Genomic DNA, 26,385 nt, shown 5'->3' on the forward strand with positions numbered 1-26,385 from the left:
TTTTATACAAACAATTATCGATTTGATAAAAACCAATTGCGACATCACCTAATCCGTATAGAAATGAAATAGCAATTGATAGATCTTTAACACATTATATTGAATATCGATTACAAAATAATATGCAAAGATAAAATCGATAACAATAACAAAACATGGCACGAAATTCAAAACAGCCGTGCAAAAAAAATTGAAAACCGTGATAAAAAAAATTCCAGCCGTGTGGAATTAGCTTCAAAAAAAAATAATCGATCCATGTATACAAGACACGGATCCCAAGGCACAAAAACAACAAAAAAACGCAGCAATAAAAAATAAATTGCCGAGCCAAAAACTGATTGTGCCGAGAGGAAAAAAAATGCAGCCGAGACAAATTTTAACCAAAATTTATCGATTCAAAAATCGTTTGATGAAAAACACATATAAAAATGTACGTGGCCTCGCTCTGATACCACTTATGGGGTAATATCCGTATAAAACCCTTTCTTTATAGGATTATAACGCAAAATTTATATGTAGTTTATAGTCATAAAACGAAAATAACAAGGAAACGATAAAGATTAGAAATAACCTTCGGTCCTAGTGCAATAAGGCAATGAGAGATCAAATTAGACCTCCTCCTAAACGATGCACCCAAGATAGTCCGAGATATGCCCTTGTGCTAGATCAAATCCTCTAATTGCCTTTGCAATATTGAGAGGATAGTTTTTGTGAGTTGTGTTGGATGTGAGATCCGAGTTCTGAGAGGCACAATTCCCAAAACCCTAATTTTGATTAGCAAAATGATAATTAGGTTACAAAGAGGAGGGACTCCCTCTTTGTATGGTTCGGCCGTGAGTTTCTTTTTGGGGAGAGTGGGCTTTCCACTTTCTCTTATTTTTAACTCATGGTACGATCCGAAATGCTAAATGTATATGACACGGTCTGATTATAAACTGTTATCGGTTATCGGAAATTAAGGCATCAACTAATAATACGGGTTAGCTGAATGATTAATACGTGTCCGACAAAACAGTATTGTATAATTATATTCCACATACATTTAATTAAATATAAAACGTTTATATTCAATTTTACGAATTAACTGCTTAATTCGCCTTAGCCATTATTATTTAATCCGTATTAAATAAAATATCTCAACATCACATTTTGACTTATTATTAGTCAAATAACTCGGACTAACTGGTTAGTCAATATTGGCATCTACATGACTGTATTTTCATACCGTCACATCTCTCAAACGTATCCTATAGGTGTGACTTTTAGGGACCAGTTGATCACCGCCATCTGTATGACAATAACGTCAAACTTATCTAGCAAGCCAACCGTTATTGATAAACGTGGACCAACTGATTGTGATACAAAGTATACCCTTTGATCCTTTTAGAGATTTATAAGTCCTTGCACTAACTGTTAAGGACACCAGCCCCAACAGGTAACTCCTTGGAATTCAACTCCAACATTCGCAACCAAACGAATTTTCCGAATTCATGTGAAAATGTCTATAGGAAAATAATTCACATGAATTGGATTTTCCGGTGTTAGTTTAATTCCTAGATCAACCAAACGAGGCCTAGTAGTTGGCTACACTACTCGAGACAATTTCCATTATGAAGCACCGATTTCAGTTCAAATTTAGAAAATATTGGATTTCCAATCGTCATGAGCCGCATAAAAGTCATGATAAATAAAATTCATGATAAATAAAATTCTTCTATTATATTCGTTATAAAAAAGTTTTCAAAGCAACAATTTCAAGATAAATATTCAGAAACTATTTTTGATATTACCCGGCCAACGGCTGGGCATGAAATCTAGTATAGCGAATTAGTGGTGGTGTAAATTCACAATGGCCCACCATTATTAATGGGACATGCTAAATCCCGCACAACATTTTACTAAATCCCACACATTTATTCCCCCTATACCAAATATACCCCCTTCATTTCACATACTCCACCGAGAGGAAAAAAAACCCAAATGATGACCATTCTCCTCTCCGTCCCTCCCAATTGCCCAACCCCTATCCCTTACCCCCTCCCTGCACCGACCACCCTCCCCCACCCCTACCTGTACCGGCCACGCCTCCCAACACCGAGCACTACGTACAACAACCGAATAGACGAATACCACGCCAACAGTCAAACACCGTACTCCTCGATGGTGGTCGACGACGATGAATATTGGCAGCACCCTTGTTCTTTAATCGAAATCGAAAGTGTTTGCTTTTGTCTGCTTTGCTTTGCTTCACTGTCACCTGATTGTTCGAGCATCAATTTAATCGAAATCGAAATCGAAATCGAAATCGAAAGTGTTTCATACTTGCAGCAACTACAATCCGCGCAAGATTTATTTGGTCAAAAAGCATTTGCCATTTCAATTAAATCCATCTTAATTGTAAATAAAAAATCCTTTTCTAAAAAAAAAAAGAGAAAGTAATTACATCAATTTAAAGACGGTATTAGTAAAATCGTTGATAAAACGGAGAAATTACGTGTAATATGTGCAAATTACGATTCATAATTATCAATTTGCTAATGAACTGATCAGGGTTGTGAGAGAGGAGGGAGATAACTCTTTTTAGGTTTTTCTATGATGAAGGGTAGTTATGGCATATAGGGGCAAAGTGTGTGGGATTTAGTAAAAGGGTGTGCGGGATTTAGCAATATACTTATTAATTTAGTGAGAATGAGAAGATTTAAGCGGTAGAATACAATAGTGGGTCCCTGCAGCTTGAGCGTAATATTAGAAAGAAATATAACGTATAATTTGCAACTTGAGCGCAATATTCATGTTGAGCGGGAATAGTTGAGCGGGGTTTTCCTACGTGTGTTAATCTTTTAGTATATAGGGGATAAAAGGGGGATTGATATGTTGTAAAGATTGCATAATAAATTAGGAGAATTAAATGATATGATGTTATTTTTTCGGATTTTATCTTTGATGAATTGATATAAGATATTGTATATTGGGGGTAATTTATTGTAATTCTAGATATTGTGATTTTAGATTTTCGAAATAATATTGTTAGCATTGCATAGTTTGAGGAGCAAATTATAGTTTGTTTCCCTATAGGATTGTATAATTAGAAAAGTCAAAACATAATTTATTTTCATGTATAAGATTCCAAGAATTATCACGTTAGAATTTTAGTAATGATGCCAAATCAATACAAAATCAATTAGTTTAAGTCGAGGGCCCAACTTAGAATGTGCTTTGTGCTGTTTACAATCCATAAGGCAGGCCCATCAAAGTGGGAAAACACTTGGGCGGGAAAATACTAAGAGAATTTTATTCTCTTAATAGTAGGGAGGATTTTACGGCAATTTTCCACGATCTCGAACTCAGATTACACATTGTACCATTTATTTTAAGTTTCTACATATTACTTATCTAATTAATTAAAAGAGTGTTCTGGGAAAGAAAAACGTAAATACATGGGAATCATATGTAAAAATTTAAAATGAGGGGTACCATGTGTAATCTGCCAAAGTTCGAGGGTACCATGAAAAATTTCCGTTTATTTTAAAATACTCGTAATTATCATTAAATTTTGTGTAAATCAATATGATAATACTCCCTCCCAGTCACTATATTGTTCCCATTTGATATGGGCACAATACTTAAGGAAAAGTATTAAAATAGGAGTAAAAGAGTTGTGTGAGGTTGGTGATATGAGAGGGATGAATAATTAGTAGTTAAATAAAGAATTGTGGGGCCAAAACATAAAGGAAAGTAATAAAATAGGAGTAAAAAAGTTGTGTGGGGTTTGGTGATAGGAGAGGAATGAATAAAATAAGAGTAAAAGTTACTAAAAATAGAAAGGGGAACATTAGTTGAATAATCCATTTCGGGAAAGAGGGAACATTATAGTGACTGGGAGGGAGTATATATAAGGACATTAGTTGAATATTAAATATCAACGTAAAGACTTGTCTCTAGTGATGCCTTTAGAAACGCCTTGAATTAACCTTATTATAGAACATTCCAGACATCTATAGAAGCCTTTAGAAACACCTTGAATCTTAAACAATTCTCCGTCAAATTAGCCCATCAAGCGATTTACCCGAACAAAGACTCATTTTGGATCGATGAATTGTCATCCGTGACCATGAATTCATAGTGGTATTAGAGATGGAAGTGTGCGGTGCTGGACCGTGCCTCATGCCCGTCGAATGTGGGCTTCGTGCCGTGCCGGAGAAATGAAACGGCGGCTCAGGCACACCCCATGACGTGGTTGAGGGTGCCAACCAATTCCTCTACTTTAACCTTATTCTTTTTTTATTTTGAGTCTGTCTTAGGCGTGCCAAAGCGTCGTGCTATGTCTGGCCTAAGATTGATTTTTTTTTTCTCAAATTTCGGCCCAAGCACAGTCCACAGCCCACGACTCATGACGTACGTGCCATGTCAATCTCGTACTACACCATTTTTAGCAAAAGACTAGCCTAATGGCACAAAGCCCAACTAAGTAAGTTAATAAATCTGTAAAAAAATTGTTTATTATGGTAACATAATACTTTATCTTGATAAGGTATTCATTGTAAGATATTGGGTAATCAAAATAAAACTGAAATATGAATATAATTATATGTTAACTTTGGACTTTTCTCCTTTAGAGTAGTCATATGCTATAGGACGGTTCTATAGGAGAGTTGCTGCTTATACTATGCTAAAATGGACCACTGACTGTGTTGGGACTTGGGACATGCCGACCCAATTGTCTGGATGCCCATTTCCATCTCTTAAGTGGTATGGAGGCCCACGGTTAATAATTTATTGTTTGAAAAACAATAAGTGCGCATGATTTATCCTCCATTAAATCTCAACACCAATCTGCGGCACTAAAAATACACACTGGAGAAACCAGAGTCCGATAAAAAGCGAAAGAAGGAATCTTCGATCGACAAACATCGCCCCGCCGCCAACGCCACCGCACCAGACACCGACCGCCGTGACCGCTACCACGAACGCCACCACCGCAAGAAACCGAAGATGTCTTCAACCGATAAAGTAAGGGCGTCGCACATACTTATCAAGCACCAAGGTTCACGTCGCAAGGCTTCTTGGAAGGATCCAGAAGGTCGCGTTATCAACAACACCACCAAAGATTCTGCCGTCTCTCAGCTTAAGGCTATTCGCGATGATATCATTTCTGGAAAATCAAAGTTCTCCGATGTTGCGTCTACTGTCTCCGATTGTAGCTCTGCTAAACGCGGCGGCGATCTAGGTTTTCTTCTATCTCCTTCTCGTTTTTCTTATGTATTTGTTGTTTTTTTTTTATCTGTTTGTTGTGGATTAGTTATGAGTTTTTGTTGATTTCTGAAACGCTAGGGGATTGGATCGACGTGTTAGTTTGTGTGATTTTGATTTGAGTTTCTGGACTAATTTCCATCCTTAGTTGAGCCTGTTGGTGATGTATATTGCGAATTGCGTTACGGCTAGTATTTGAACTCCTTTGTGGAGTCAGTTGGAGTTATTTGTAAGAGTTGATTCGTTTTGGAGGTTTAGTCTAGGTTTTAGCTGAGATTTAGTCGATTTTTTGTAATCTGAGGTTTTAGGCTTTTAGCTGCTGATGTAAGTTTTAGTTGATTTGTGAAACCCTAGGGATTGGATCCATGTGTTAGATTTTGTGATTTTGATTCGGTTCATTGATTTGACTCTTTGAACTTTTGGAAGTTGTTTGAGCAAGTGAGTTAATATGAATCGATTGTGCATGTATGTTCCAAATTGTTTTGCTGCTAGTATGTGAACTCTTTGTGGAGTAAATTGGGGTTATTTGTAACAGTTGATTCGTTTTCGAGGTTTAGGCAATATTCGTAATCTGAGGTTTTAGCTGTTTACGTGAAGATTTAGTTGATTTGTGAAACCCTAGGGTTTGGATCAGCACTTTAGTCGTGTTGTTTTGTATTGATTCGCTCACTGACTTGAGTTTCTGAACTAATTTTGGTGGTTGTTTGAGTTTGTTGGTAATGTATAATTGGAATTACTTTACTGCTAGTGTGTGAACTCTGGAGTAAATTTGAGTTATTTGTAAGTGAGTCGATGTTTGAAATCCGAGGTCTTTCGTTTTGGATGTTTAAGGCCTCAGCTGTCACGTATTTGGACTCTTCACATTCATTGGAACTTTTAGCAAGGTTATATAACTCTGTGGATCTGTAATAAACGATGAGGGTTCCAATATTGGTGTATGGAGAGTTAGAGATTGTATTGGTACATAGTATGATCGTCTTATTGTTGTTTACAATTGTGTACGAAGCCTTTAGGACTTGGCAGTAATGGTGTTATTTTTCAGTACCAAGAGATGTTTTTTAACTGCTTATTCTGGATTTGTCAGAGCTTCATGGCATTTCGTTTGCTGTATAGAATGAGGGACTCTTTGCTGTTGGCTCATTGTTACTAGCATCAAATGATTGTAACTGGTTTAAGGAGAGTATGTGTTTGTTAGATTATTATTTCAGCAGTGAAGACTGCCAATCTTTGAGGCTTAGAGATTGTAGTTTAAGGAGAGTGTCTCTTAAAATTCAGAAGGTTTGTAGAGTTACTTGTGTGGTATTTGTATTAAAGGATTTTTTAGGGGGTTACCAGTAGCCCAAAATTATTATGATAGCAATGAGTCAGTGACTAGCTATGGAGAGAACTTACACAGTGGCACTAACATGAGTGGTGAAAGTTTGGAGTTAAATATATCCGAATTACTATTCTTATTAGTTGCTATAAAATGTTCTACTAATTACTACTCCGTTTAAGTTTTTCAGAAATGGATCCTATTCCTTCATGCTGATTTTGACATTAGTGCATGCCTTTTGCACATTTAGAGGAAACTTCGCCTTTTAGATGATGTTTTTGAGTATTGTTGATTCGATTTTCTGTTGTGTTTTACTTTTTACACAACTTTTGAGCGACGGTCTCTTAGACTCTAACTTAGTTATTGAGAGACCACTTTTTCCGGCTCCCTTTATGTGTTTTCCGTAATCCTTTTATTATTGATTGTGGCCCAAAGTAACTTTTTCATTTAGTACACGTTTTCATAAAGAGTGTACCATTTTTATTAATAAATCATTTTATATTATACGTAACCATTTTAGTATTATTAGTATCATTTTTCCTTCAAATTTTCAAATGGTCTCTTAATAACTTAATGTGACAACGTCTATGAGGAAACCGACTTTAAACTGGTATTCTCACACCGTCAATGTTTATCTAGTGTCTATGTACTTGTGTGATGAACTAGTATTATGGCATTGTTTGGAAGTTATACCATTTGGCGATCCCTTGTTGTACTGCTCACGTGCATTGTCTGATTCTCAACTGTAGTGTTGGGTTTCGTATGCTTCGCTTGCCACACAATGTGGTGACTTGGGAGGTATTCTTGACTTGCTGAGGTATTTCTGGGGACTGTTGTTGGTCGTGAGTAGTTTGAGCCAGGGAAATATTTCGGGTTAATTTTGTTGATTTGTGTCATCTGGTCTGTTTATGAAGCACTATCTCCTCATTTTATTTTCAGTAAGCAATTAATATATGTAGCGTAATTTAAAGCCATAATCTGTAAATATTTGAGGTGGTCATTACAACCAAAGTAATGATGCCATAGATATCAAAGCTATAAGCAGTAAATCTTTGGTTTCATACATTTGGTCGAGATGTATTGACTTAAATGTTCTACGATACACAGGACCGTTTGGGCGAGGGCAGATGCAAAAGCCTTTTGAAGATGCAACATTTGCCTTAAATGTGGGTGAGATAAGTGAGATTGTGGAGACTGAAAGTGGGGTTCATATCATCATGAGGACAGCCTGAGTACCAAGTGCAACAAATGGTCACACGATCAGAACTCCTATATTTAGCTGTGAACGAACATCTTATCTGTTGAGATTAAAGTTCCTAAGCAATTTGATTGTGTTATGTTGATATGACTTGAGATATTCCAGATGACAAACTGGGATGGATACTTTGATTTGAAATCATAAATTTGTTTTGCATCCGAGTTAAATTTTAAATGAGATTCGAATGACACTGGTGGTTTGAGGCACTTGTTTTTGCTTAATATAGGTAATTAATTACAGTACCCATTAATGTCCTTTTACAAACTATTTCCATTAAGGATACCCCAGGTATTTATAGTGAATGATAATCAATCCTAGTTCATATTTTGTAATTCAGGAGGACTAAATACTAATATCTAATCGAAATTTCCATCAAGAATACCCCAAGTGTTTATAGTGAATGGTTCTTTGTTTTGGTGGAAAACCGATCATGGTTTCAATATGGTTTCGATATATTGTTTCTAAAACTAAACTTAATACTCTTAATTATATACTCCCTCCGTCCACTCATTTGTTGTCCTATTTCATTTTGGGTGTCTTAGTCAATTGTTGTCCTTGTTATTTTAGGATTGCATTTGATGAGCAATTTGATCATTCACACTCAATTTGGTTCACTTGTAATCTTATAGTTAGCTTCCTCATCTTTCTTTGGTCTTTGTGTCAAAATTAAAGGACAACAAATGACCGAGACGGAGGGAATACAATATATTCTTTCTTCAATCAATACAATCTTTATATTATATAGTTAAACTCTAGCAGCAGAGCATCGATGGGGGCATGATGCTCGATAGTGCTCATAGTAGTCGTAGACGAAATGACTCATGATTCACTATGATTCACGAATCTTTGTTTTGCTAAAGTTAAACATTCGGCTTAGTAAATTCCAAACAAGAGGTTGACAATAGCAAATATGATTTTTAGTAGTAGTTATTGCGTAAGACGGTCTTACACAAAATAATTTATTGTTAAAAAGACAACTCATTTATTATCATTAACATTCAATAAATAATTGTCTTACAAAAATGGATCATGTCACGGTGTAAACAGTCTTACTCTTAATTTAAATAGATTTTTATAATTTTATCAGCCCTTCATAATGGGAATATGTGACCCCTATTCTTCCTTTTTTTTTAACATTTCTTTGAAGGCCAAAACGTTTTAACGCAAAAGTAAAAATACATTATACATAGACCAAGCGCCAAGACCAATTTCTCATACAGTTCATGTGAACAAATTATTAATTTTAAAAGTTGAGCATAATATTCACATTAACATTTTTAAGGAGAAATATCTTATGTTTTTTTTTTTGTTTCAATTTAAGTTCAATTCACCTAGACAAAAACACTTTCCAATATCGAAAATTTCATCTAAAAGTTCCAAATTTTCACTGTTAGGGTGACCACACTTTGTTCCAAACTAGTTTTATGCCCGTGCAAATTGCACGGGGTTGTTGTTTAGGGTTGAGAAGTAGGGTTGTTAATAGGGGATGCTCTTTCATGGTAGTATTAATTTCGGAATTCTAGACATGCAGAAAAAAGGGTCTCAAAATTATAAGAGTTAACAAAAGTAGACAACTTGGAAAGAAATAAGTACAACAAAAAGTTGTTATGGGGTACAATCATAAGTTAATTGAACAATAGCTTCTCAAAAACTTCTTTATACACTGCGTTATTTGTTCTATTGGACACACGTTTATCATTATAGCAAATCAGAATCTTCAATCCCTTTTTGCTTGTGACTCTTGAAATAGCGACATAGAGTTGATCGTGCGTAAACACCGACCTTGCAAGATAAAGCCCAACATGTGCTAGTGACTGTCCTTGGCTCTTATTTATTGTCATTGCAAAACACACCGCAACAGGGAATTGTCTTCTGTCAAACTGTACCGGGAACTTACTGGAATCAGATGGAGTAAGTGTAATACAGGCAATATGCACTTTATCGCCCTTATGACTACCCGATAAAATTGTTGCTCTAATCACACGTGATCCCAAATCTGTCACTATCAGTCGAGTGCCGTTGCACAATCCGCGAGATTGGTCGATGTTTCGAAGAAGCATAACTATAGCACCAACCTTCAGCTTTAATTTGTGATTTGGAAGCCCCGAGCACTTAATAAAGTTAAGAAATTTTGTGGAGTACAAATCACGGACCCCAATATTACTCTCATCTCTACTAACCTCGTCTGAGCTGAAGTAAATTTTCTCTGTTCCACCTATTCGAGATAATACGTAGTCATTAACCAAATCAACGATCTCATGTACAGTGCACGGGTTTGCTATTTCAAATTTTGCTATTATCAAAATCGAAGAAAATAATGAATTTTTTCATTAGTCATATTTAAGATTTTGATCTATATAGTTCGTTTGCAATTAGCGAGTCGTGTAAAGGGCGAGCATACTAAAAACATGATAATATTACAAAAATAAGTTTATATACAGAATATATCAAAACATAATAAACATAGATAAATTTGAAAAATAAATAAATAATAAACAGTTACAATGTAAAATCATAAGTAAACGGTATTGCAACTTCTCAAAATTTTCTTTATACACTACGTTATCTGTTCTATTAGATACGCATTTATCATTGTCGCAAATCAATCAGTTTAGGTAAATAAGAAGATTACCCTTGGTAGATTGGACAATGGAAGACGATTGTTGTATGCTTAATCTTGTATTGTACTCCCTCCGACCCAAATCAAAGGTAACATAAGAAAAAAATGGAGAATTTAAGAAAATGTAGGAAAAGGAGGGATAAAGAGGGAAAAAATAGGCACAAATACTATCCTACAACTAGTTGTATAATAGCTATGTACAACCGCGTCAAAGTTATCGAGCTCTCACACAAAATTGTTGAGTTATTTTATAAGTTATTGAGCTATTTTGCAAAGTTATAGAGCTTAATAATTATTCTGTTAAGCTCAACAACTTTGTATCATAACTCGATAATTTTGTTAATAGAGCTCGATAACTTTGTAACAAAGCTCCACAATACTAAATAAGTTGTATATACAACCGGTTGTATAATACATTAACTGAAAAATAGGTGGGTCGTGTAATTATGAGTTTAACTATGAGTTGGTAGGTGGACCATGTAATAACATTTTATGTAAATATTAAATGTGCATAAGGATAACTTGGTAATGATGGCGGCAAAATAAAAAATATTACTTTTGGATTAAACCATCTATTTATAGTAACTGTTACCTTTAGGCTGAGTCAGAGGGAATATTATATACATATTCAGATTGATGGTTATTCTTTACATAATTAAAGTTGTACAATACAAACGTCAACATGAAACTTCATTTAGCTTGTATACCACTAATTAGGATTGAGAGCCGGATAAGATATCCAGTTTTTAAAATATCACTATTAAGTATCCCTATTAGTTACGTTTTTTTTTGTGTATACACAAAAATCTAATATCTAATTTTTTTTTCCGGATATGGCAAACATTGGGAGGTGTGAAGGGTTCTCGAACTATTTATACGGTATCTAGTTTTCAACTCTACTCGTGTAATTTTTGTCTACATTTTTTTTTAATAAACTTCAACCTCTCATATTTGATAAACAAATATATAGTAATTTGTGTCTACGTTTTTAATTAACTTCAACCTCTCGTATTAATATTTTGTGACTTTTATGTATTTGTTTTTAATATTTTGCTTTTAAAATAAGATATATAATAAAACTGCATTGTATATTTTGTTGATCCCTATCATCTATGAATTTGTGAAGATATATATTTTAGGCTAATAAACAATGATTTGAACATGGGTTGATATACGTATATGGGTCAACAATATCACCTAATAATAATTATTACTCATATTATTTTTGAAGAATAAGTTTCCTATAAGTCTGTCTCATATATTAGAGTATTGTGAGAAAAAGTATAAAACATACTAATAATTGACTATAAAAAAATTGAATGTAAAAAATAATTAACTCTTATATGAGAGGTCTCACCATAACGATTGTAATACCGCCTCGTAGAAAAATTAGCCCGCAACCAAATAAGTCATATATCGAAGATGTCTTAGTCTAGTGGTTAAGATGGAGGTATTGTGGACAATAGGTCCCAGATTCGAATCCACCCTCCCCTCTCTATTGTAATGCGACTAAGTGCGCGCTTTGATTAATCAAATAAGTCATCTAAAATAGACATACTGATCTAAGAAATTGGCCCATATTTAGCTCATATAAGAACCAACCAGCTACCAACTTACTCCCTCCATTTATAGTACCTTTGAAGTGGATATGACTTAGGAAGTTAAGAGGGAGATCCAGTAAAAAAACCCTACTCATTTCACTCTAAATAAAATCCTTTTTTAACTTCCACCCAACATTTACCAATTCACAATTTGGCTCATACGCAGGCTCGTTATTCACTTTTATTCTTCTCTCAATGATAATATTCAGCTTCTCTCACCCCTCCCCCCTTCCGCCGCCCTATCTCATTTACACAAAATATATGAAATAAAGGCCTCTTTGTCCCTTAAAAATCATCCTCAATAAAATCATTTGGTATTCTGAAGGGTAGATGATATGGATTTCAAAGAAAAGCATGTATGCATCTTATTACAGACGATTAATCCCACATTTTCAATTGATATTTTTTTGTATATGCATATTTTCCTATAACACTCTTTTTCGATCATTTTTATTTTTCTAGAAAATTAATTTTTTTGACTTTTTCGTAGTTCTAATTATTTCTTCAACCTTTGATAACTTTTTCTGGTATTTCAAAAATTATTTATGCGATTGACTCATAACTCATGAGGTTTTGATCTTTGTAGATCTAAAGACTGATTTGTTGAAATTGTTATCTGTGATTTTTTGTTTTCAAGAAAATAAATTTGCATATTTTTTTTTTCATTTTTATGACATTTTCTTTTCGATTTTGAGCCCGTCGTTTTTATTTTTCCATCGAATTAAGTAAATGGCTATTTAACAGATTGATTACTTATGACTATTTTATTAAAGTTATTGTATTAAATTTGTAGATTTGGCTCTTCAATATTAGCTACTATATAATAATATTGTTCAATTTAATAATGAACAATTTACATCAGTCAAATGGCAAACTAATTTATCAAATGAAATAGCATGATAGAACGTGGGTGGACCTCTATTTAAATAAAAAAAATTGCACTTTCAACCACAGGCTGACACATCAGCTCTGTGGTTGTTCTTTTAATAAATAGGATGCAGCCGGTGTCGGGCATCTTTGGATATTCCATACACCGGCTCCGCCACTGCTAACGACTAACGACTAACAAGCCATTACTTCAATTTTTTTTTTTGATTCACTCGGTTACATTAGTTACCCCCCAATCTCAAATCTGGCTCCGCCACTGCTAACGAGTAACGAGCCATTACTTGACATTGGCAATAAGGAGCTTTTAGCAAGTATGCAGTAGTCAGCAGTACTACATGCTTTAATCAGTCGAAGTTCGGTTTTCTATTTTCCGCTGCATATGAACTCAAAAAGAAGACACTAGTTCAAAATTTACCTCAGAAATATAAGGAGAACTGAACATGTCAAATTTTCTTGTGAGCTTGTAATTTTGTGAGACCTGTGCATCCTATTTCTATACCAGAATGAATTGGCTACACCAGCTGGATTTACGTTTGTCCTGTAACTTCAGTACTGCTTTTTAGCCTTTTACTCCTGTCAGCATTTAGAAAGTTCTCAGCTCTCACGCTTGGCAAACAAACATGCTCAAATGGGCAAATTGGTCCATTCCTGCAACCCCTCGAGCTATTAAAAAACTTGCATGCTCTCCCTAACTTTGACACTGCTGTCAGCTCTGCTGCTTTTTCCTGATACTGTGGTGTACACTGTTCCTGAGTTACATTCCCTTCTGCACCATGTAGCCTGATCAGGCTCTTGTAGTAATCAACATCCTTGATAACCTGAGTACGAATAGATGACTGACATTCCTACTTCGGACTTTGGTCCTCGGGCCTTGTTAACGAGACTGACAATGGTTGAGATGATTGGATCCACAGATTTTTTAGAGATAATCTATCAGGCCGAATGAATAAGTCATCAGAAGAAGCGTTTGACCCAAACTTTGCAGAATTTGAACTGGGAAGAACCTTTCTGGAGAGATCGAGTATATTGTCTGAGGATTTTATGGATACTGGGATTAAAGAAGAATATAAATGGTGTTTTGGGTATGAGGAGAAAAAGTCTGACAAATAAGCGTTTACCCATATATTGCAGAACTTGAACCGAGCATAACATTTTTAAATAGATTTGATTCATTGTTAACGGGTTTTCCTGATACGGGGATTGAAGAAGTTTCCAGTAGGGTTTCAGGAATGTGGGAAACAAGTTCGAATTTTAAGTAGCCCACTCTGAAGACGGGATAGTACAAGATTTTGCATTGGGCGAGGATGTTGTTGGGGGTTGGATAGTATGGGGACTGAACAAAGAATCAGATACATGGTCATTTGAGGAGAGTATAGGTTCTGAAATTGGTTTATGCATCGGGTCATTAAGATTCGGGAATTTTGGTGTAAAAGAGCAGGTAACTTTTGACAGTGACTCAACCAATTTGGGTTCATTAAAATTTTTGATGAGTAGATCAGTGATTTGGGGGGCTAGAAAGAGGAAGTGCAGAACTGCTGTGGAGGAGGTGATGCTCCCTAATGCTGTTGTGGGTTCTGTTGAGAGTGCAAAGTCTTATCTCCTCCACTTGGCCAAGAAGTTATGCTGTGGAAAGAGTATTCACTGTGACAAGGGTGAGATGAGTAAAGGATTTCGTTTAACTGCTCCTGATTTGGTGTTGCATGATTCGTCTGAATCGTCTGTCAATGCTGCTGCTGATGAAGGTTTTGCGGAGGTTGGGCCGTCACAACCTCCTCGTTCACCATGATGGGCTTGGTCTGGAATTGTAGGGGACTTAGTAATGCGCTCTCCTCTACAATTCCTAAGATAAGAGCGCTCCTTAGTAAGAAGTACTATGATTTTGTTTTTATTATGGAAACTAAATGTAATGTTGAATGTGTTAGTCCTTTGTTTCGTTCGTTTGGTTTTGAAAAGTCTGTTGGAGTGGATGCTGTAGGGGCTTCCGGGGGTCTTTGGGTAGGTTGGCACAGGGGTGAAAAAATAAGCCATGTCTACTCTTGTATGGATTTTATCGTCCTTCGAATTCCGAAATATAATGGGCTTTTATGGTACTTGGTTCTTTTTTATAAGGCTCCAAAAACTTCGATGCGGGCTTCGGTGTTGAATGATTTGGAGGGTAGTCTAGAGTCGTTTGAATACCCTTATTTAATTATTGGAGATTTTAATCAAGTAGAGTACCCATATGATAAATGGAGTTCATGTTCTAATCAAATTAATCGTGCCTCGGTTTTTAATGAATGGAGAGTAAGGAACGAGCTTGTTGATATCCCGTTCAAAGGACTGCAATTTACATGGTGTAATAATCGACAGGGTTTAAGCCGTGTGTATGAACAGATTGACAAAGCTTTAGCTTCTAAGGATTGGTTTACAGTTTTTCCTAACACTGGGCTGAAACATTATCCAATTCAGATTTCTGATCATGCACCAATTGAGTTAGATCTTAATCTTGTACGAAATGTAAGCAGGAAACCGTACAAGTTGGACTCCTGGGCGCTTGAAAATGAGGAGTGTCTTTTGGAAATAAGAAAGGCTTGGTCTGTGAATTTTGTGGGATCTCCGGCTTACCGAGTTACTAGGAAGCTTGCCTTGGTGAGGCAAAAAGTGAAATCCTGGACATTAGACAAAAAAAATGAATTGAATCAGAAATGGGAGGATTTTGACATTCGTCTGGAAAAGGGCATGGAATTAGCAATAAGGGAGGGCAAGGATGAGGAACACTCTAAGGTCGATGAGGAGGTACGGGCCTTTGCTAGAGCAGCTGCTAGTTTTTGGAAGCAGAGAGCGAAAATACAATGGGCGGTGGATGGGGACGCTTGTACTAAGTATTTCTTCAACTGGTTAAAGGTAGAGCGGGGAGAAACTTTATCTATGGAATTCGGGATGACGAGGGCTCTTAGATTTATGACCCGGGGGAGGTGGGCCTTGCTTTTCAGCACTACTTTAAGGACCTTTACAAAACTCAACCGGAGAATATCACAGGACCTAATTTGGATTTTTTGGATGCTGCGGATGATATTTTTACGGGGATCACCAAGAATATCACGAATGATGATGCGGATTGGCTACGGAAGCCTTTTTCTGCTAAAGAGGTCCGGAAAGCAGTGTTCCAGATGGGACCACTCAAATCGCCGGGCCCTGATTGCATACCGGCATTTTTTTTCAAAAGTGTTGGGGGTGGATCAAGTCTGACTTCACTAGGGCTGTTCTCTCGGTGCTGAATTCTGGGAGAGTGTTGAGGGAGGTCAATCGCACTTTTATCACTCTCATTACTAAAGGGGACAACCCAGAAACAGTGCAAGATTATCGTCCTATTAGTCTATGTAATGTTTTCATGAGGATTGTCACTAAGTGTATTGCTAATCGGATGTCTAAAGTGATGGGTTCTCTGGTTGGGGAATTCCAGAATGCTTTTATTCTTGGAAGGTTTTTAGTGATAATATTTTGCTAGCTCATGAGGCCATTCATGTCATTAATGGAAATAAACATGGAAGGTCCGGAAGATTTGCTTTTAAAGAAGATATGAGTAAAGCTTATGACAGGGTCCGGTAGCAGTTCCTGGAGTTAACGCTGACTAAGTTTGGTTTTTCTGAGAATCTGATCTAACTGATTATGAATTGTGTTTCTTCGGTGTCATACGAGGTTCTTTTTAATGGTTCACCACTTGACGCTTTTAAGCCCACTTGTGGTCTTTGACAGGGAGATCCCCTATCTCCTTATCTCTTTATCTTATGCATGGAAGTGTTGTCTGGGAAGGTGATCCAAGCACAAAATGAGGGGGCTCTTCGCAGAATTAGGCTATGTCCGGATGTCCCTCCCTTGACACATTTGTTTTTTGCGGATGATGCTGTCTTCTTTCTTCAAGACTCCAACCGGTCGGTGTGCAGGTTAAAGGGGATTTTAGATGCCTATTGCCAAGCTTCGGGTCAACGAATAAACGATAATAAGTCAGGCGTCCTTTTTAGCCCAAGTACGAAGTTGAATCAGGCGAAGACATGCTTACAAGTGCTAAATATTCGTCATAATAAGAGAATTGGTAAATACCTTGGTTTGCCCACTGAATTTCAGGGTTCGAAGCGGGAGATTTTTGCGGGGCTAACTGAGATGGTTTCGAAGCGAGTTTCTTCTTGGAATGGGATTTTTCTATCGCCAGCGGGTAGGCTAACCTTAATTTCATCCGACCTATCAAATATCTCTAATTATTTTCTATCGGTTTTTAAGATTCCGGTAAGTGTGACTGGCAAGATTAATTCAATGCTGGCACAGTTTTGGTGGGCTGGATGTAAAGCTGGAAGGAGTACTCATTGGTGTAGTAGAATGTTTCTTAGTCTTCCGAAGAGCTCGGGTGGTATTGGGACGATGAGGAACATTGAGTGTTTGAATCAAGCTTTGTTGGCTAAACAGGCATGGCGAATTATTTCGGGTCAAAACTCCATGTTCTGTAAGGTCTTTAACGCCAAACTCTTTGGTCGGGAAGGATGGTATGAGGGTTTATCTTACTCACGACGGAATAATGTCTCTTGGGCTGTACGGAGTATCCGTTATGGGATGAACCTCATTTTGCATAATATTGCCTTGAAGCCTGGGACTAGTTCTAATCTCTCGATTTGGAACTCTTGTTGGGTAGATGGAGAAAGGCCGGACCCAATTGCTAGAGCTATGCTTCCCTAGAATTCAAATTTAAAAAATTTGAAAGTCAAGGAGCTACGACTTCGGGATGGGAGCTGGAATGAAGAGTTTGTTCGTTTCTTGTTTACTCCGGAGTCGGCGGAGAAGATCTTAGCCATCCCCTACTGCGTCTCGCAGAGTTGTGACAAGGTGTTCTGGAGGCATACTAGTAATGGACTTTATTCAGTTAAGAGTGGTTATGGTGTTGCTTTTGCTGATTATATGACGTTACATGGGACGACAAAGGATCGGAATCGGCTTATTAAGTCAGGTGTTGTTTTCTGTAGGAAAAACCTTTGGAGATTACCAGGGCCAAGCTCCTGGAAGGTATTTTTGTGGCGATTACTGACCGGTTCGTTACCAATGGGGGCTGATTTTGTAAGGCGAAAAATTGCAGTGGACCCAATTTGTAAATTGTGTTCAGGTGATGTAGGGTACACGGAGACAAGTGAGCACTTGTTTCGGGATTGCCAAATTGCTTGCCGTGTATGGGCTTGTTCCGAGCTTGGAGTTAGGGTCTTAGGGAGTGCCCCTATTGGGATAGGAGAATGGATCATTAACTTGATTTCTTATTTAGGAAAAAGGGAGGACGCGGAGGCTACAACCATTAAAGTTTTGGCCACCTTATGGTGCTTGTGGCTGGTTCGTAATCGGATTGTTTTTCAGGGGGAGCATTTTCATCCGTCAATGTTTTTTAGTTTATGGTCGTGTTCGGTAGACACTGCTTTGAGGGCTCTTGAGATTGGGAAGGAGGAAAGAAGGTGTGTGGAGGTGGATGTGGGTCTCAAGGAAGCATGCCGGTTACGGGAAGGGAGACCTTTATTTATGGTGGGGGGACGGGATTCGTGCACGGCCATTCGGGTCATGGTGGATGCTGGGTCGAGATCAGTGGGACATGCAGCTTTGGGGTGGGTGGCGTATGTGGAGGATGGTGTTCCCTGGGCGTCCAGAAGTGTTAAGATTTGTGCGTCCAGTAAGTTCATGTAATTTTTCATCGACTGTCGGTACATTGCACTCAACATATTTGGTGCATGGTGTTGGCTCAGTACTCCTTGGATCTTTCTCTTCAATAGGAGTCAATGGAATGTTCAAGACTTGAGTATCGTCAAAGACACAATTTTCCAACTCTGGTGCAAATCTTGGGCTGGTTAGAACAGAAAGATGAATAATTAAATACGTAGTGACATAAGGTGGTGGGGGAATGGAAAATAAAAGACATAAGCAGAGATGCCTCATCATGCAAATCGTTCACACAACTACAACTCTACAAGCAGTTAAAACAACAATTTTCCTTTCCAAGAAAAATAATATTAAAACGGATGAATTGGTCCCTTTATATACCCAGTAAATTAAAAATGTGAACTTATAATATCCCTAGTTAAGTACGGAGTACTTCGTAACAATTAACACAAGGAAAGGGTATTTGGTATCTCTACATGCAATAATGACATTTCATCACTAAATATCAAATATGACAAAGGCCGGATATAAAGAGTATTAGGGCAACTGGAAACTGGTTTAAACCATGCTAATAGGGAAAAACTATGCTACTTTAACGTTTCTTTTTGGCAGTGCGTCGTGTGTTCAAACTTGAAACAAAACCCTTTCCGATACAATGATTTGACACTTCATTTTATGCAAAAAACACGAAAATTTTAACATAATAATTGTGTTAGACATTCTGACACTCACACTTCAAATATTCTTACAGACAAGTTGAATAAAATTGGCAATGAATATGGCACCAGGAAATATTTTTGGCAGACAAGAGGACGACCTTGGAGGAATATCGCATACACTAGGGTACAAAGCTTCTCGAACTCTTGTTTCTCTGTAATTTTGTGTCATTCTCTCTTTGAAAGAAAAGTAGATCTATATACTTACATATTCATATATGTTTTAATTTAATTTGTCATAAAATTAAAGATGGATTTTATGCATGCAAACATTAAAACAAATAAGGAAGAAACATTATTCTTACATTGTGATTTTCGGTTAATAGGGCACAAGAGAAATCACCTTTCTCTCTTGTTCTTGTGCTTTCCTTTAATGGAAGAACTAAGATCCAAGTGTAGGATCTCTCCCAAAGCTTTATACCCAAGGCTTACTCTTAATTAAAATTAATATTATATGAACTAGTACAATATTAATCTTGTAGAAAATGACCCAAAATATTATATATAACACTTAATATTTCGGTTTTTGGAGGAGGAAGAATGGGAGCTTTTTATCTCTCTAAAACTCTTATTTTAGATAAGTGAAAGTATGAATGAATAATACAATTACATTATTGTATATTAGGTAAAATTAAGAGGAAAAACCAAGTGGTTTTCCTCTTCATAAAACCGGGTGGGAGAGAGGCCAAAGGGGAGTCAATGCATGCACAGATTGTTCTTCACAATAAACAATAGGGTTGCATGGCTAGTGACTAGGGTAATCATCATGCCCTCCACTAATATAATCAACATATAATTAGCTTAATCCTCACCTAATTTTCGGTCCATATGGATAATATGGAATCCATATTATTTTTGTCAATTGTCAAAATGTCACATGTCATATGTAACATAAATTTGTTATGTATTTTTAACATATTAAAAATCAACGTATTAATAAAAATACGTCACATACAAAAATTGACTTAGTAATTTCATAATTACTTGTACCAAAACATTTTACCATTTATAAATCACAACAGATTGTATTTATAATAATTCATTCAATTTCAATTGTTTCTTTAAACAATAATTTCATCCGAGTAATGATACTATTCGATTACTCAGACCGTATCTCATTTAATCATATTTCAATATGATACGTAAATTTTACTTCCAAAATCGTCCGTCAATTTTCAAGTAATTTAATTAACTCGTAACATTATACGATTAATTAAATGATCAATTAAGAGTGTTGCCCTATAGGTATGACCTAGGGGGTCAACTGATCACCACCGTCGCACGACAGTAATGTCAAACTCTAGTCAGCCAATCATTACCGATATATGTTGACCAGTTGACAGTAAAAATATTACTTCCCAATTGTATTCTTTAAAATGAGACTTAAACATGTGATCATCATGATCAACAGTCGTGATCGCATTATTGTCGGAGGACACATATTCCAACAATCTCCCACTTGTCCTCGACAAGTGTGCGTCACCAATTCTCTTGTCCTATTACTATCTCCCACTCAATGCAAGTTGTCTTTCAGGTCGTACTTGCAAGTGATCATATCGAGAGTGGTTTCCTCGATCTGGAGAATAACTGATTGACCGGATTTATCCACCATGGATACAATCCGAGCGTGGCCACGCATTTCTAGTTCATTACTCCTCGAGTGGCCCTGAGATATTGTTATAACCCTGACTAGGGGTGGACAATTCCTATCGCACTCATTCCCTTCGACTAGCCACAGCCATCATAACCCAAAATATGCCCATTTGACCCCATTTACGAAGGTCGTAGTAACACAAATCAAAGTTAATCTAAAACTGTGCCATCTTAGGTGAACAGTCTTTAGTCAAAAGAATCGACTCATTCGAATACTATAGTAGCTCTTGCCACGACCAGGCTATATAAATTGCCAGAACTCTATAAGCGGTCATAAGGTCCGACAAAATGTTCCTAACAGTCTGCCTATGTGATCGACTAGTCATCTCACATGACTCTATGGCTCTTGAACTTGCCATCAATCGCATCACACTCTAGTCACTTCGAGACGTCACCTCATACAAGTAACTATGGGTAAATACAATGTTAATCCATGTTCACTTTAATGGGGTTCAATTGTCTCCACAACCCGTTTGGATATAACAACGTACAAGGTGAGTTAATAATAACTCAAACGACAAATGTCGACATCACACTCGGTTAGTCAATATCATATTACAACCTTGTGATGCATATCGTAAGTGTAAACACTTATTGATTGCAATAGAAGTTTAACATGCCATGTGTCCATGTGTTCAAACCTCTTACACTTGCATTTTCCTTTACATTCATGTTCTCTCTCATAGCATGAATCTTACCAAGTACACATCAAGGTTCCCGACCTTGGTTTTGGTTCTTTAACTTGAAGGAACTTCCTTATCGATTATCACATAACGAACGAATTTGTGGTGAATGATATAACTTGTACTGATCAAGCACTCAATCCACACACAATGTACTAGGTATACGTTTTGTAGAGTCTTGCAACAATTTGACAAGATGATTAGCTAGCACTTCTCACAAGTCCTAGCATAGTTAGGAAAGATTAGTTTTGAGCAACTTCTTATTCAACTAAATATCTTTCCAAAACTTCTTATTTCTCTTTATAGGCTTGAAAGATTTAGGATTCTCATAAATCCTTACATGTGCTCGGATTTTCATTAATATGCGCAACTTCTTGACACATATAAAAGCATTCTGACAAACACCGAAATCGCTCATCGGATTCTACTTGAGAATTCATGACGTTTCTATTGTGGCTTACCAATGAATCATCATGCTCTTATGCATATGATTCATCATTGGACATGTGAATGATTATTCTAATGGCGGAAACATTAGTTACTAATAATCATGAGATCAACCATTCATAGGTTCAATGAACGACCATGACTACTAATGGCAATTCCATTTTCATCTATATGAATAACATATGTGTATGTTGATACGATGTGTATCTCTCAATACTTATCCAACATCCCTTGATGTAATTGGATTCATCATAGTCCATTTTCATCCAGAATTGAAAACTCAAATGCTTCTTTATGAAAGAAGGTATTAGCTCGTCATTCTTTAATGAGTGATGAGTTGTAAACATTCAAAGGATGATAGCTCCCACTAAATTCCATGTCTTCACATGATAATTTCCTAACTCCCACTCAATTCCACATATTTCGAAATTGACTTCTCAATCGAAACTTTTCAAGAATTGAAATATAAATTGCATTGCCAAGTTATTAAGATAAAACGATATATGTTCCCATCATATCCCTTCAAAATACCTATTTCGAAGAGGTCTCATCTTAAACCTTACAGAAAGAGATTTTAAATCTCTAACACACTCATGTCATAATGATGTGTAGCAATGTCATTTATTAAATATAAGTAATATCTAATATACATCCTTCAAAATATCCCTTTTGGAAGGAGGTTTAACCATTTCATAATGAGGTTAAGCAATGACATTTGCGTGGTTAAAACTTGGCCATTGAAGATATCGGTATATCAATCTTTGCAACTCGATCATAACTAGTATGTAACTTTGATTCATTTAGGCTCTTAAGTAAATCTCAAGGTTGAAACTATTGGTCAAAATTTATCATATAGAACTTAGTCAAAAACTTGTTAAGACTTTACATTAGTCATTTTTTCTTCCAAAACTTTCTTTTGGTCTCCTCGTGTAGTTATCTTGAGAATATACTCTTATGATTACTTCACTTGGTCTCTTTAGTCATATAGAACTAACTTGAGACGATAGATCTCATCTATTCGGTATACTATGTAAATAGATATACCTTCATTCAAATCATTCTTTCTTGCGTAGATTTTCATTTACACAAGTACACAATTTTATCTTGCCTTGTGTGTTGTTGTGTCCTCATTTTCTCCCACTCTATCTTTAGAATAAATACACTATAGATTCAAAGATAGCATATGAGACACAAATAATGATGTTGAAGTATAAGGAGAACTATCTCATAGATAGACTAATAGTTATTTTTTTCGTATGTGTACTTGGTGATTGACATACCTTTAAGAGAGTTCATAGACTCAACACCACTTTATAAATGATCATACACAAGCCTTAAGCATGTGGACATATAATGAAACCCGTCATTATAGTTTTCTATTAGATCACTTTAAATTATATGTTTCTAAGAACAAGCATTTAAACATGAATTTTAGAACAACCGGATAAAATGATAAAACGGGTGACTTGGGTTGCAAACCAAGTCACCATTATCCAAAATACAACCCATTATCCAAAATACCTTTCCATGTTGAACACGGAAACTTAAGGTTCTAAAATCCAAAACATAATTTTAAAATAAGACAATGAAAAGCAAAGCTCCATGAAAGCTATCCCTAGCTTCTTGATTGTTTCTCATGCTTGCTTTTCCTTTCCCTTGTCTTTGCTTGGTGGAGGCCCTATTTACAATAAAAAGGGAGATACATTATCACAACTTTGCATCATAATACCATAGTTGAATTAGAAACATAAAAGAAGGATAGTCATTTACCTACTGGAGTAATCTTTCCAGCCTTAATATCACCAAGGTATTTGGAACAATTTCTTTTCCAATGTCCCATACCATTACAATAATGGCATTTATCAAGAGGACCCTTCTTGATTTTTGAAGTGCTAGCTTCACAAGTCTTAGCTTTGGTGAATGTGGGAGCTTGCTTCTTGCCCTTTCTCCCATTCTTCTTGAACTTCCCCTTACTCTTAGTGCTTATGTTAAGCACATCCTTGGGTGGGTTCACATTTAACCCCATGTCCCTTTCGGCTTGCACAAGTAACTTGTGCAATTCTTCAAGAGACACATCCTTGTCTTGCATGTTAAATTTTTCCCGGAATTGAACATATGCTTTGACTTTGGACAAGGAGTGTAGAATCCTATCTACAATGAGTTCTTTGGGGATTTCAACCTTTTGAATCTTCAAGGTCTCGACAAGCTCCATAAGTTTGAGCACATGAGGGATAACCTTTTGGCCCTCTTTGAAGTCGAGATCAAAGAATGCCGCAACCGCCTCATATTGGACGATCCGCGGAGTTTGTGAAAACATTGTCACAAGCTTGGAGTAAATCTCATTAGCATTGCCCATTTTAAAGGCTCTCCTTTGGAGGTCCGCCTCCATCGTAAATATCAAGACATTTTTCATTGCGGCGGACTCCTTTTGGTAAGCCTCATATGCTTCCCTAGTGGCGGCGGTCGACCTAGTAGTAGGTTCGGGTGGAGAGGCCTCGGTAAGGTAACGAAGCTTGTCGTCACCTTGGGCGGCCAATTTGAGTTGGGCATCCCAATCGGAGAAATTTGACCCATTCTTATCAAGTTTACATCGATCCATAAAGGATCGGAGCCATGATGAACTAGCGAGAGGTGTGGCGTTTGGAGTTGGTGTTGCCATTTGTTATGAGAAAAAGAAGTGGTCTACAAAACAAAATATAAGGAGTAAAACAAATGTCGTTTTAATAATAATACTCGTAAAAGTGTATGATTTAAACAAGTTTTATGCATTTTTCTAGTGACCTCTACCCAACTAGATAAATGATTCCAAGACCCAAATTCATATCAACTTAGGGCACGGTGTGCCGAAATACCCTTTATTAACATAACTCGGTGGATTAACCTTTTAATCGATTCTACTCTTAGAACTCTTGGTCGATGATATTTACATTAATATTCATCTCTAGCCCGAAACACATCCGGAAATCGTCGTGAATACTTTCGTTGAGTACAACCCAAATTTCGAATAAATGTGTCCATTATCCAAACCCATATCAACTTAGGGCACGGTGTGACGAAATACCCCTTATTAACATGAACTCGGTGGATTAACATTCATCACCCACTTCCCCTACGTAACAAGGTTTGTACCCCGGGGTAGCCGAGTGCACTCCCTCGCGAAATAGGTTTTCATGGTTTCTACTATTTGGTAAGGCTATGTCTCAATTAATTGTTTTAGCGAGAGGTCATGTCAATTTATTATCTATCACGTTTTAAGTGAACTAAAGCGGTGAACTATGATAATTTTAATTGACACGGTCGATAAACTCGATAAAAGAAGATGCATGTTTTAGTTATGGCGATTTAGCGATGCATGCGACATAAAATAAAATGCAAGCTTAAAAATAAATAAATCCTAGTATGGCCTTTCCTAAAATAGAAAAACTATTTAACTATTACATATTCGGAAACCAACTCCATTGGTCCCTTGAACTTTGGTTGTGGCACGCATCTCGAGGTAACACCGTCTTTATGTATCGCCATTCTTGAAGAAATCCGTCTTTGGGAACTCCGGAATGAATAAAATTACATAATAAATTACATAATTTCCTATTATACATTTGTAACTAAAATAAAATAAATCTATTTAAATTACAAAACGGTGATACGAGATCACAATAAAATTACAACCGAATCGATATTCCCATACATTTCGGGAAATACCAATTAAAATCTAAGGCCATACTAAGTAAAATTACATAATTCAAAATTACATAAATTAAAATTATGACAATCATAAAGAAAATTCAGCATTATAATATGTATGAACATGCTCAATTTTATGCTAAATCGCCTTTAATTAGCCAATATCGTATATTACTCGGTTTTTACGGATTTGCGTGATTTCAACATTTTACAATCACAAAAAATTACATAAATTCATATTTATGCATAAGTTAATTACCCTAACCTCTTAGGACTCAAAATTTAGTCTTCACTAATAATTTGACCATAATTAACTCATATTTATAAAATTGTTCATTAATGGACTAAAAAATTACAAAAATAAGCTATAAACTTCAAATAAATCACAAAATTTCAAATAAATTCAAAATTTGAAATTTAAACTCATGAACATTCTGGAAAAATACCATGACACTCATAATGTTCAAAAACTTAGGTTAAAAAGTTTGAAATTTTCCGGAAAAACAATGTTGCGGTTTATCGATTTTAACTAAAATAATCATAAAAACATGGGAAAAATTATATTCATCAACTTTTCAATTTTAGATCTGAAAAAGATAATAAAAT

The 26,385-nt window shown here is 36.2% G+C and overlaps 3 protein-coding genes across 3 annotated transcripts; 2 read left to right on the forward strand and 1 right to left on the reverse strand.

The window, feature by feature from the left end:
- The first annotated feature begins 4,775 nt into the window (after positions 1–4,775).
- LOC141638650 (peptidyl-prolyl cis-trans isomerase Pin1) lies at positions 4,776–8,029 on the forward strand. The gene is made up of 2 exons (XM_074447993.1): positions 4,776–5,227; positions 7,673–8,029. The coding sequence occupies exons 1-2, from the start codon at positions 4,993–4,995 to the stop codon at positions 7,795–7,797; spliced, it is 360 nt and encodes a 119-aa protein (XP_074304094.1). The 5' UTR covers positions 4,776–4,992; the 3' UTR covers positions 7,798–8,029.
- Positions 8,030–9,448: 1,419 nt separating this feature from the next.
- Positions 9,449–13,210, reverse strand: LOC141638642 (uncharacterized). Its single transcript, XM_074447986.1, has 2 exons — positions 13,162–13,210; positions 9,449–10,101 (listed from the first exon to the last, which is right to left on the reverse strand). Exons 1-2 carry the CDS (start codon positions 13,208–13,210, stop codon positions 9,449–9,451), a joined length of 702 nt encoding a protein of 233 aa, XP_074304087.1.
- Positions 13,211–15,056: 1,846 nt separating this feature from the next.
- Positions 15,057–16,520, forward strand: LOC141638643 (uncharacterized). Its single transcript, XM_074447987.1, has 3 exons — positions 15,057–15,815; positions 15,905–16,182; positions 16,346–16,520. The coding sequence occupies exons 1-3, from the start codon at positions 15,057–15,059 to the stop codon at positions 16,518–16,520; spliced, it is 1,212 nt and encodes a 403-aa protein (XP_074304088.1).
- The last annotated feature ends 9,865 nt before the right edge of the window (positions 16,521–26,385 follow it).

Source organism: Silene latifolia, unplaced genomic scaffold, assembly GCF_048544455.1.
Source record: "Silene latifolia isolate original U9 population unplaced genomic scaffold, ASM4854445v1 scaffold_202, whole genome shotgun sequence".
Lineage (NCBI taxonomy): Eukaryota > Viridiplantae > Streptophyta > Magnoliopsida > Caryophyllales > Caryophyllaceae > Silene > Silene latifolia.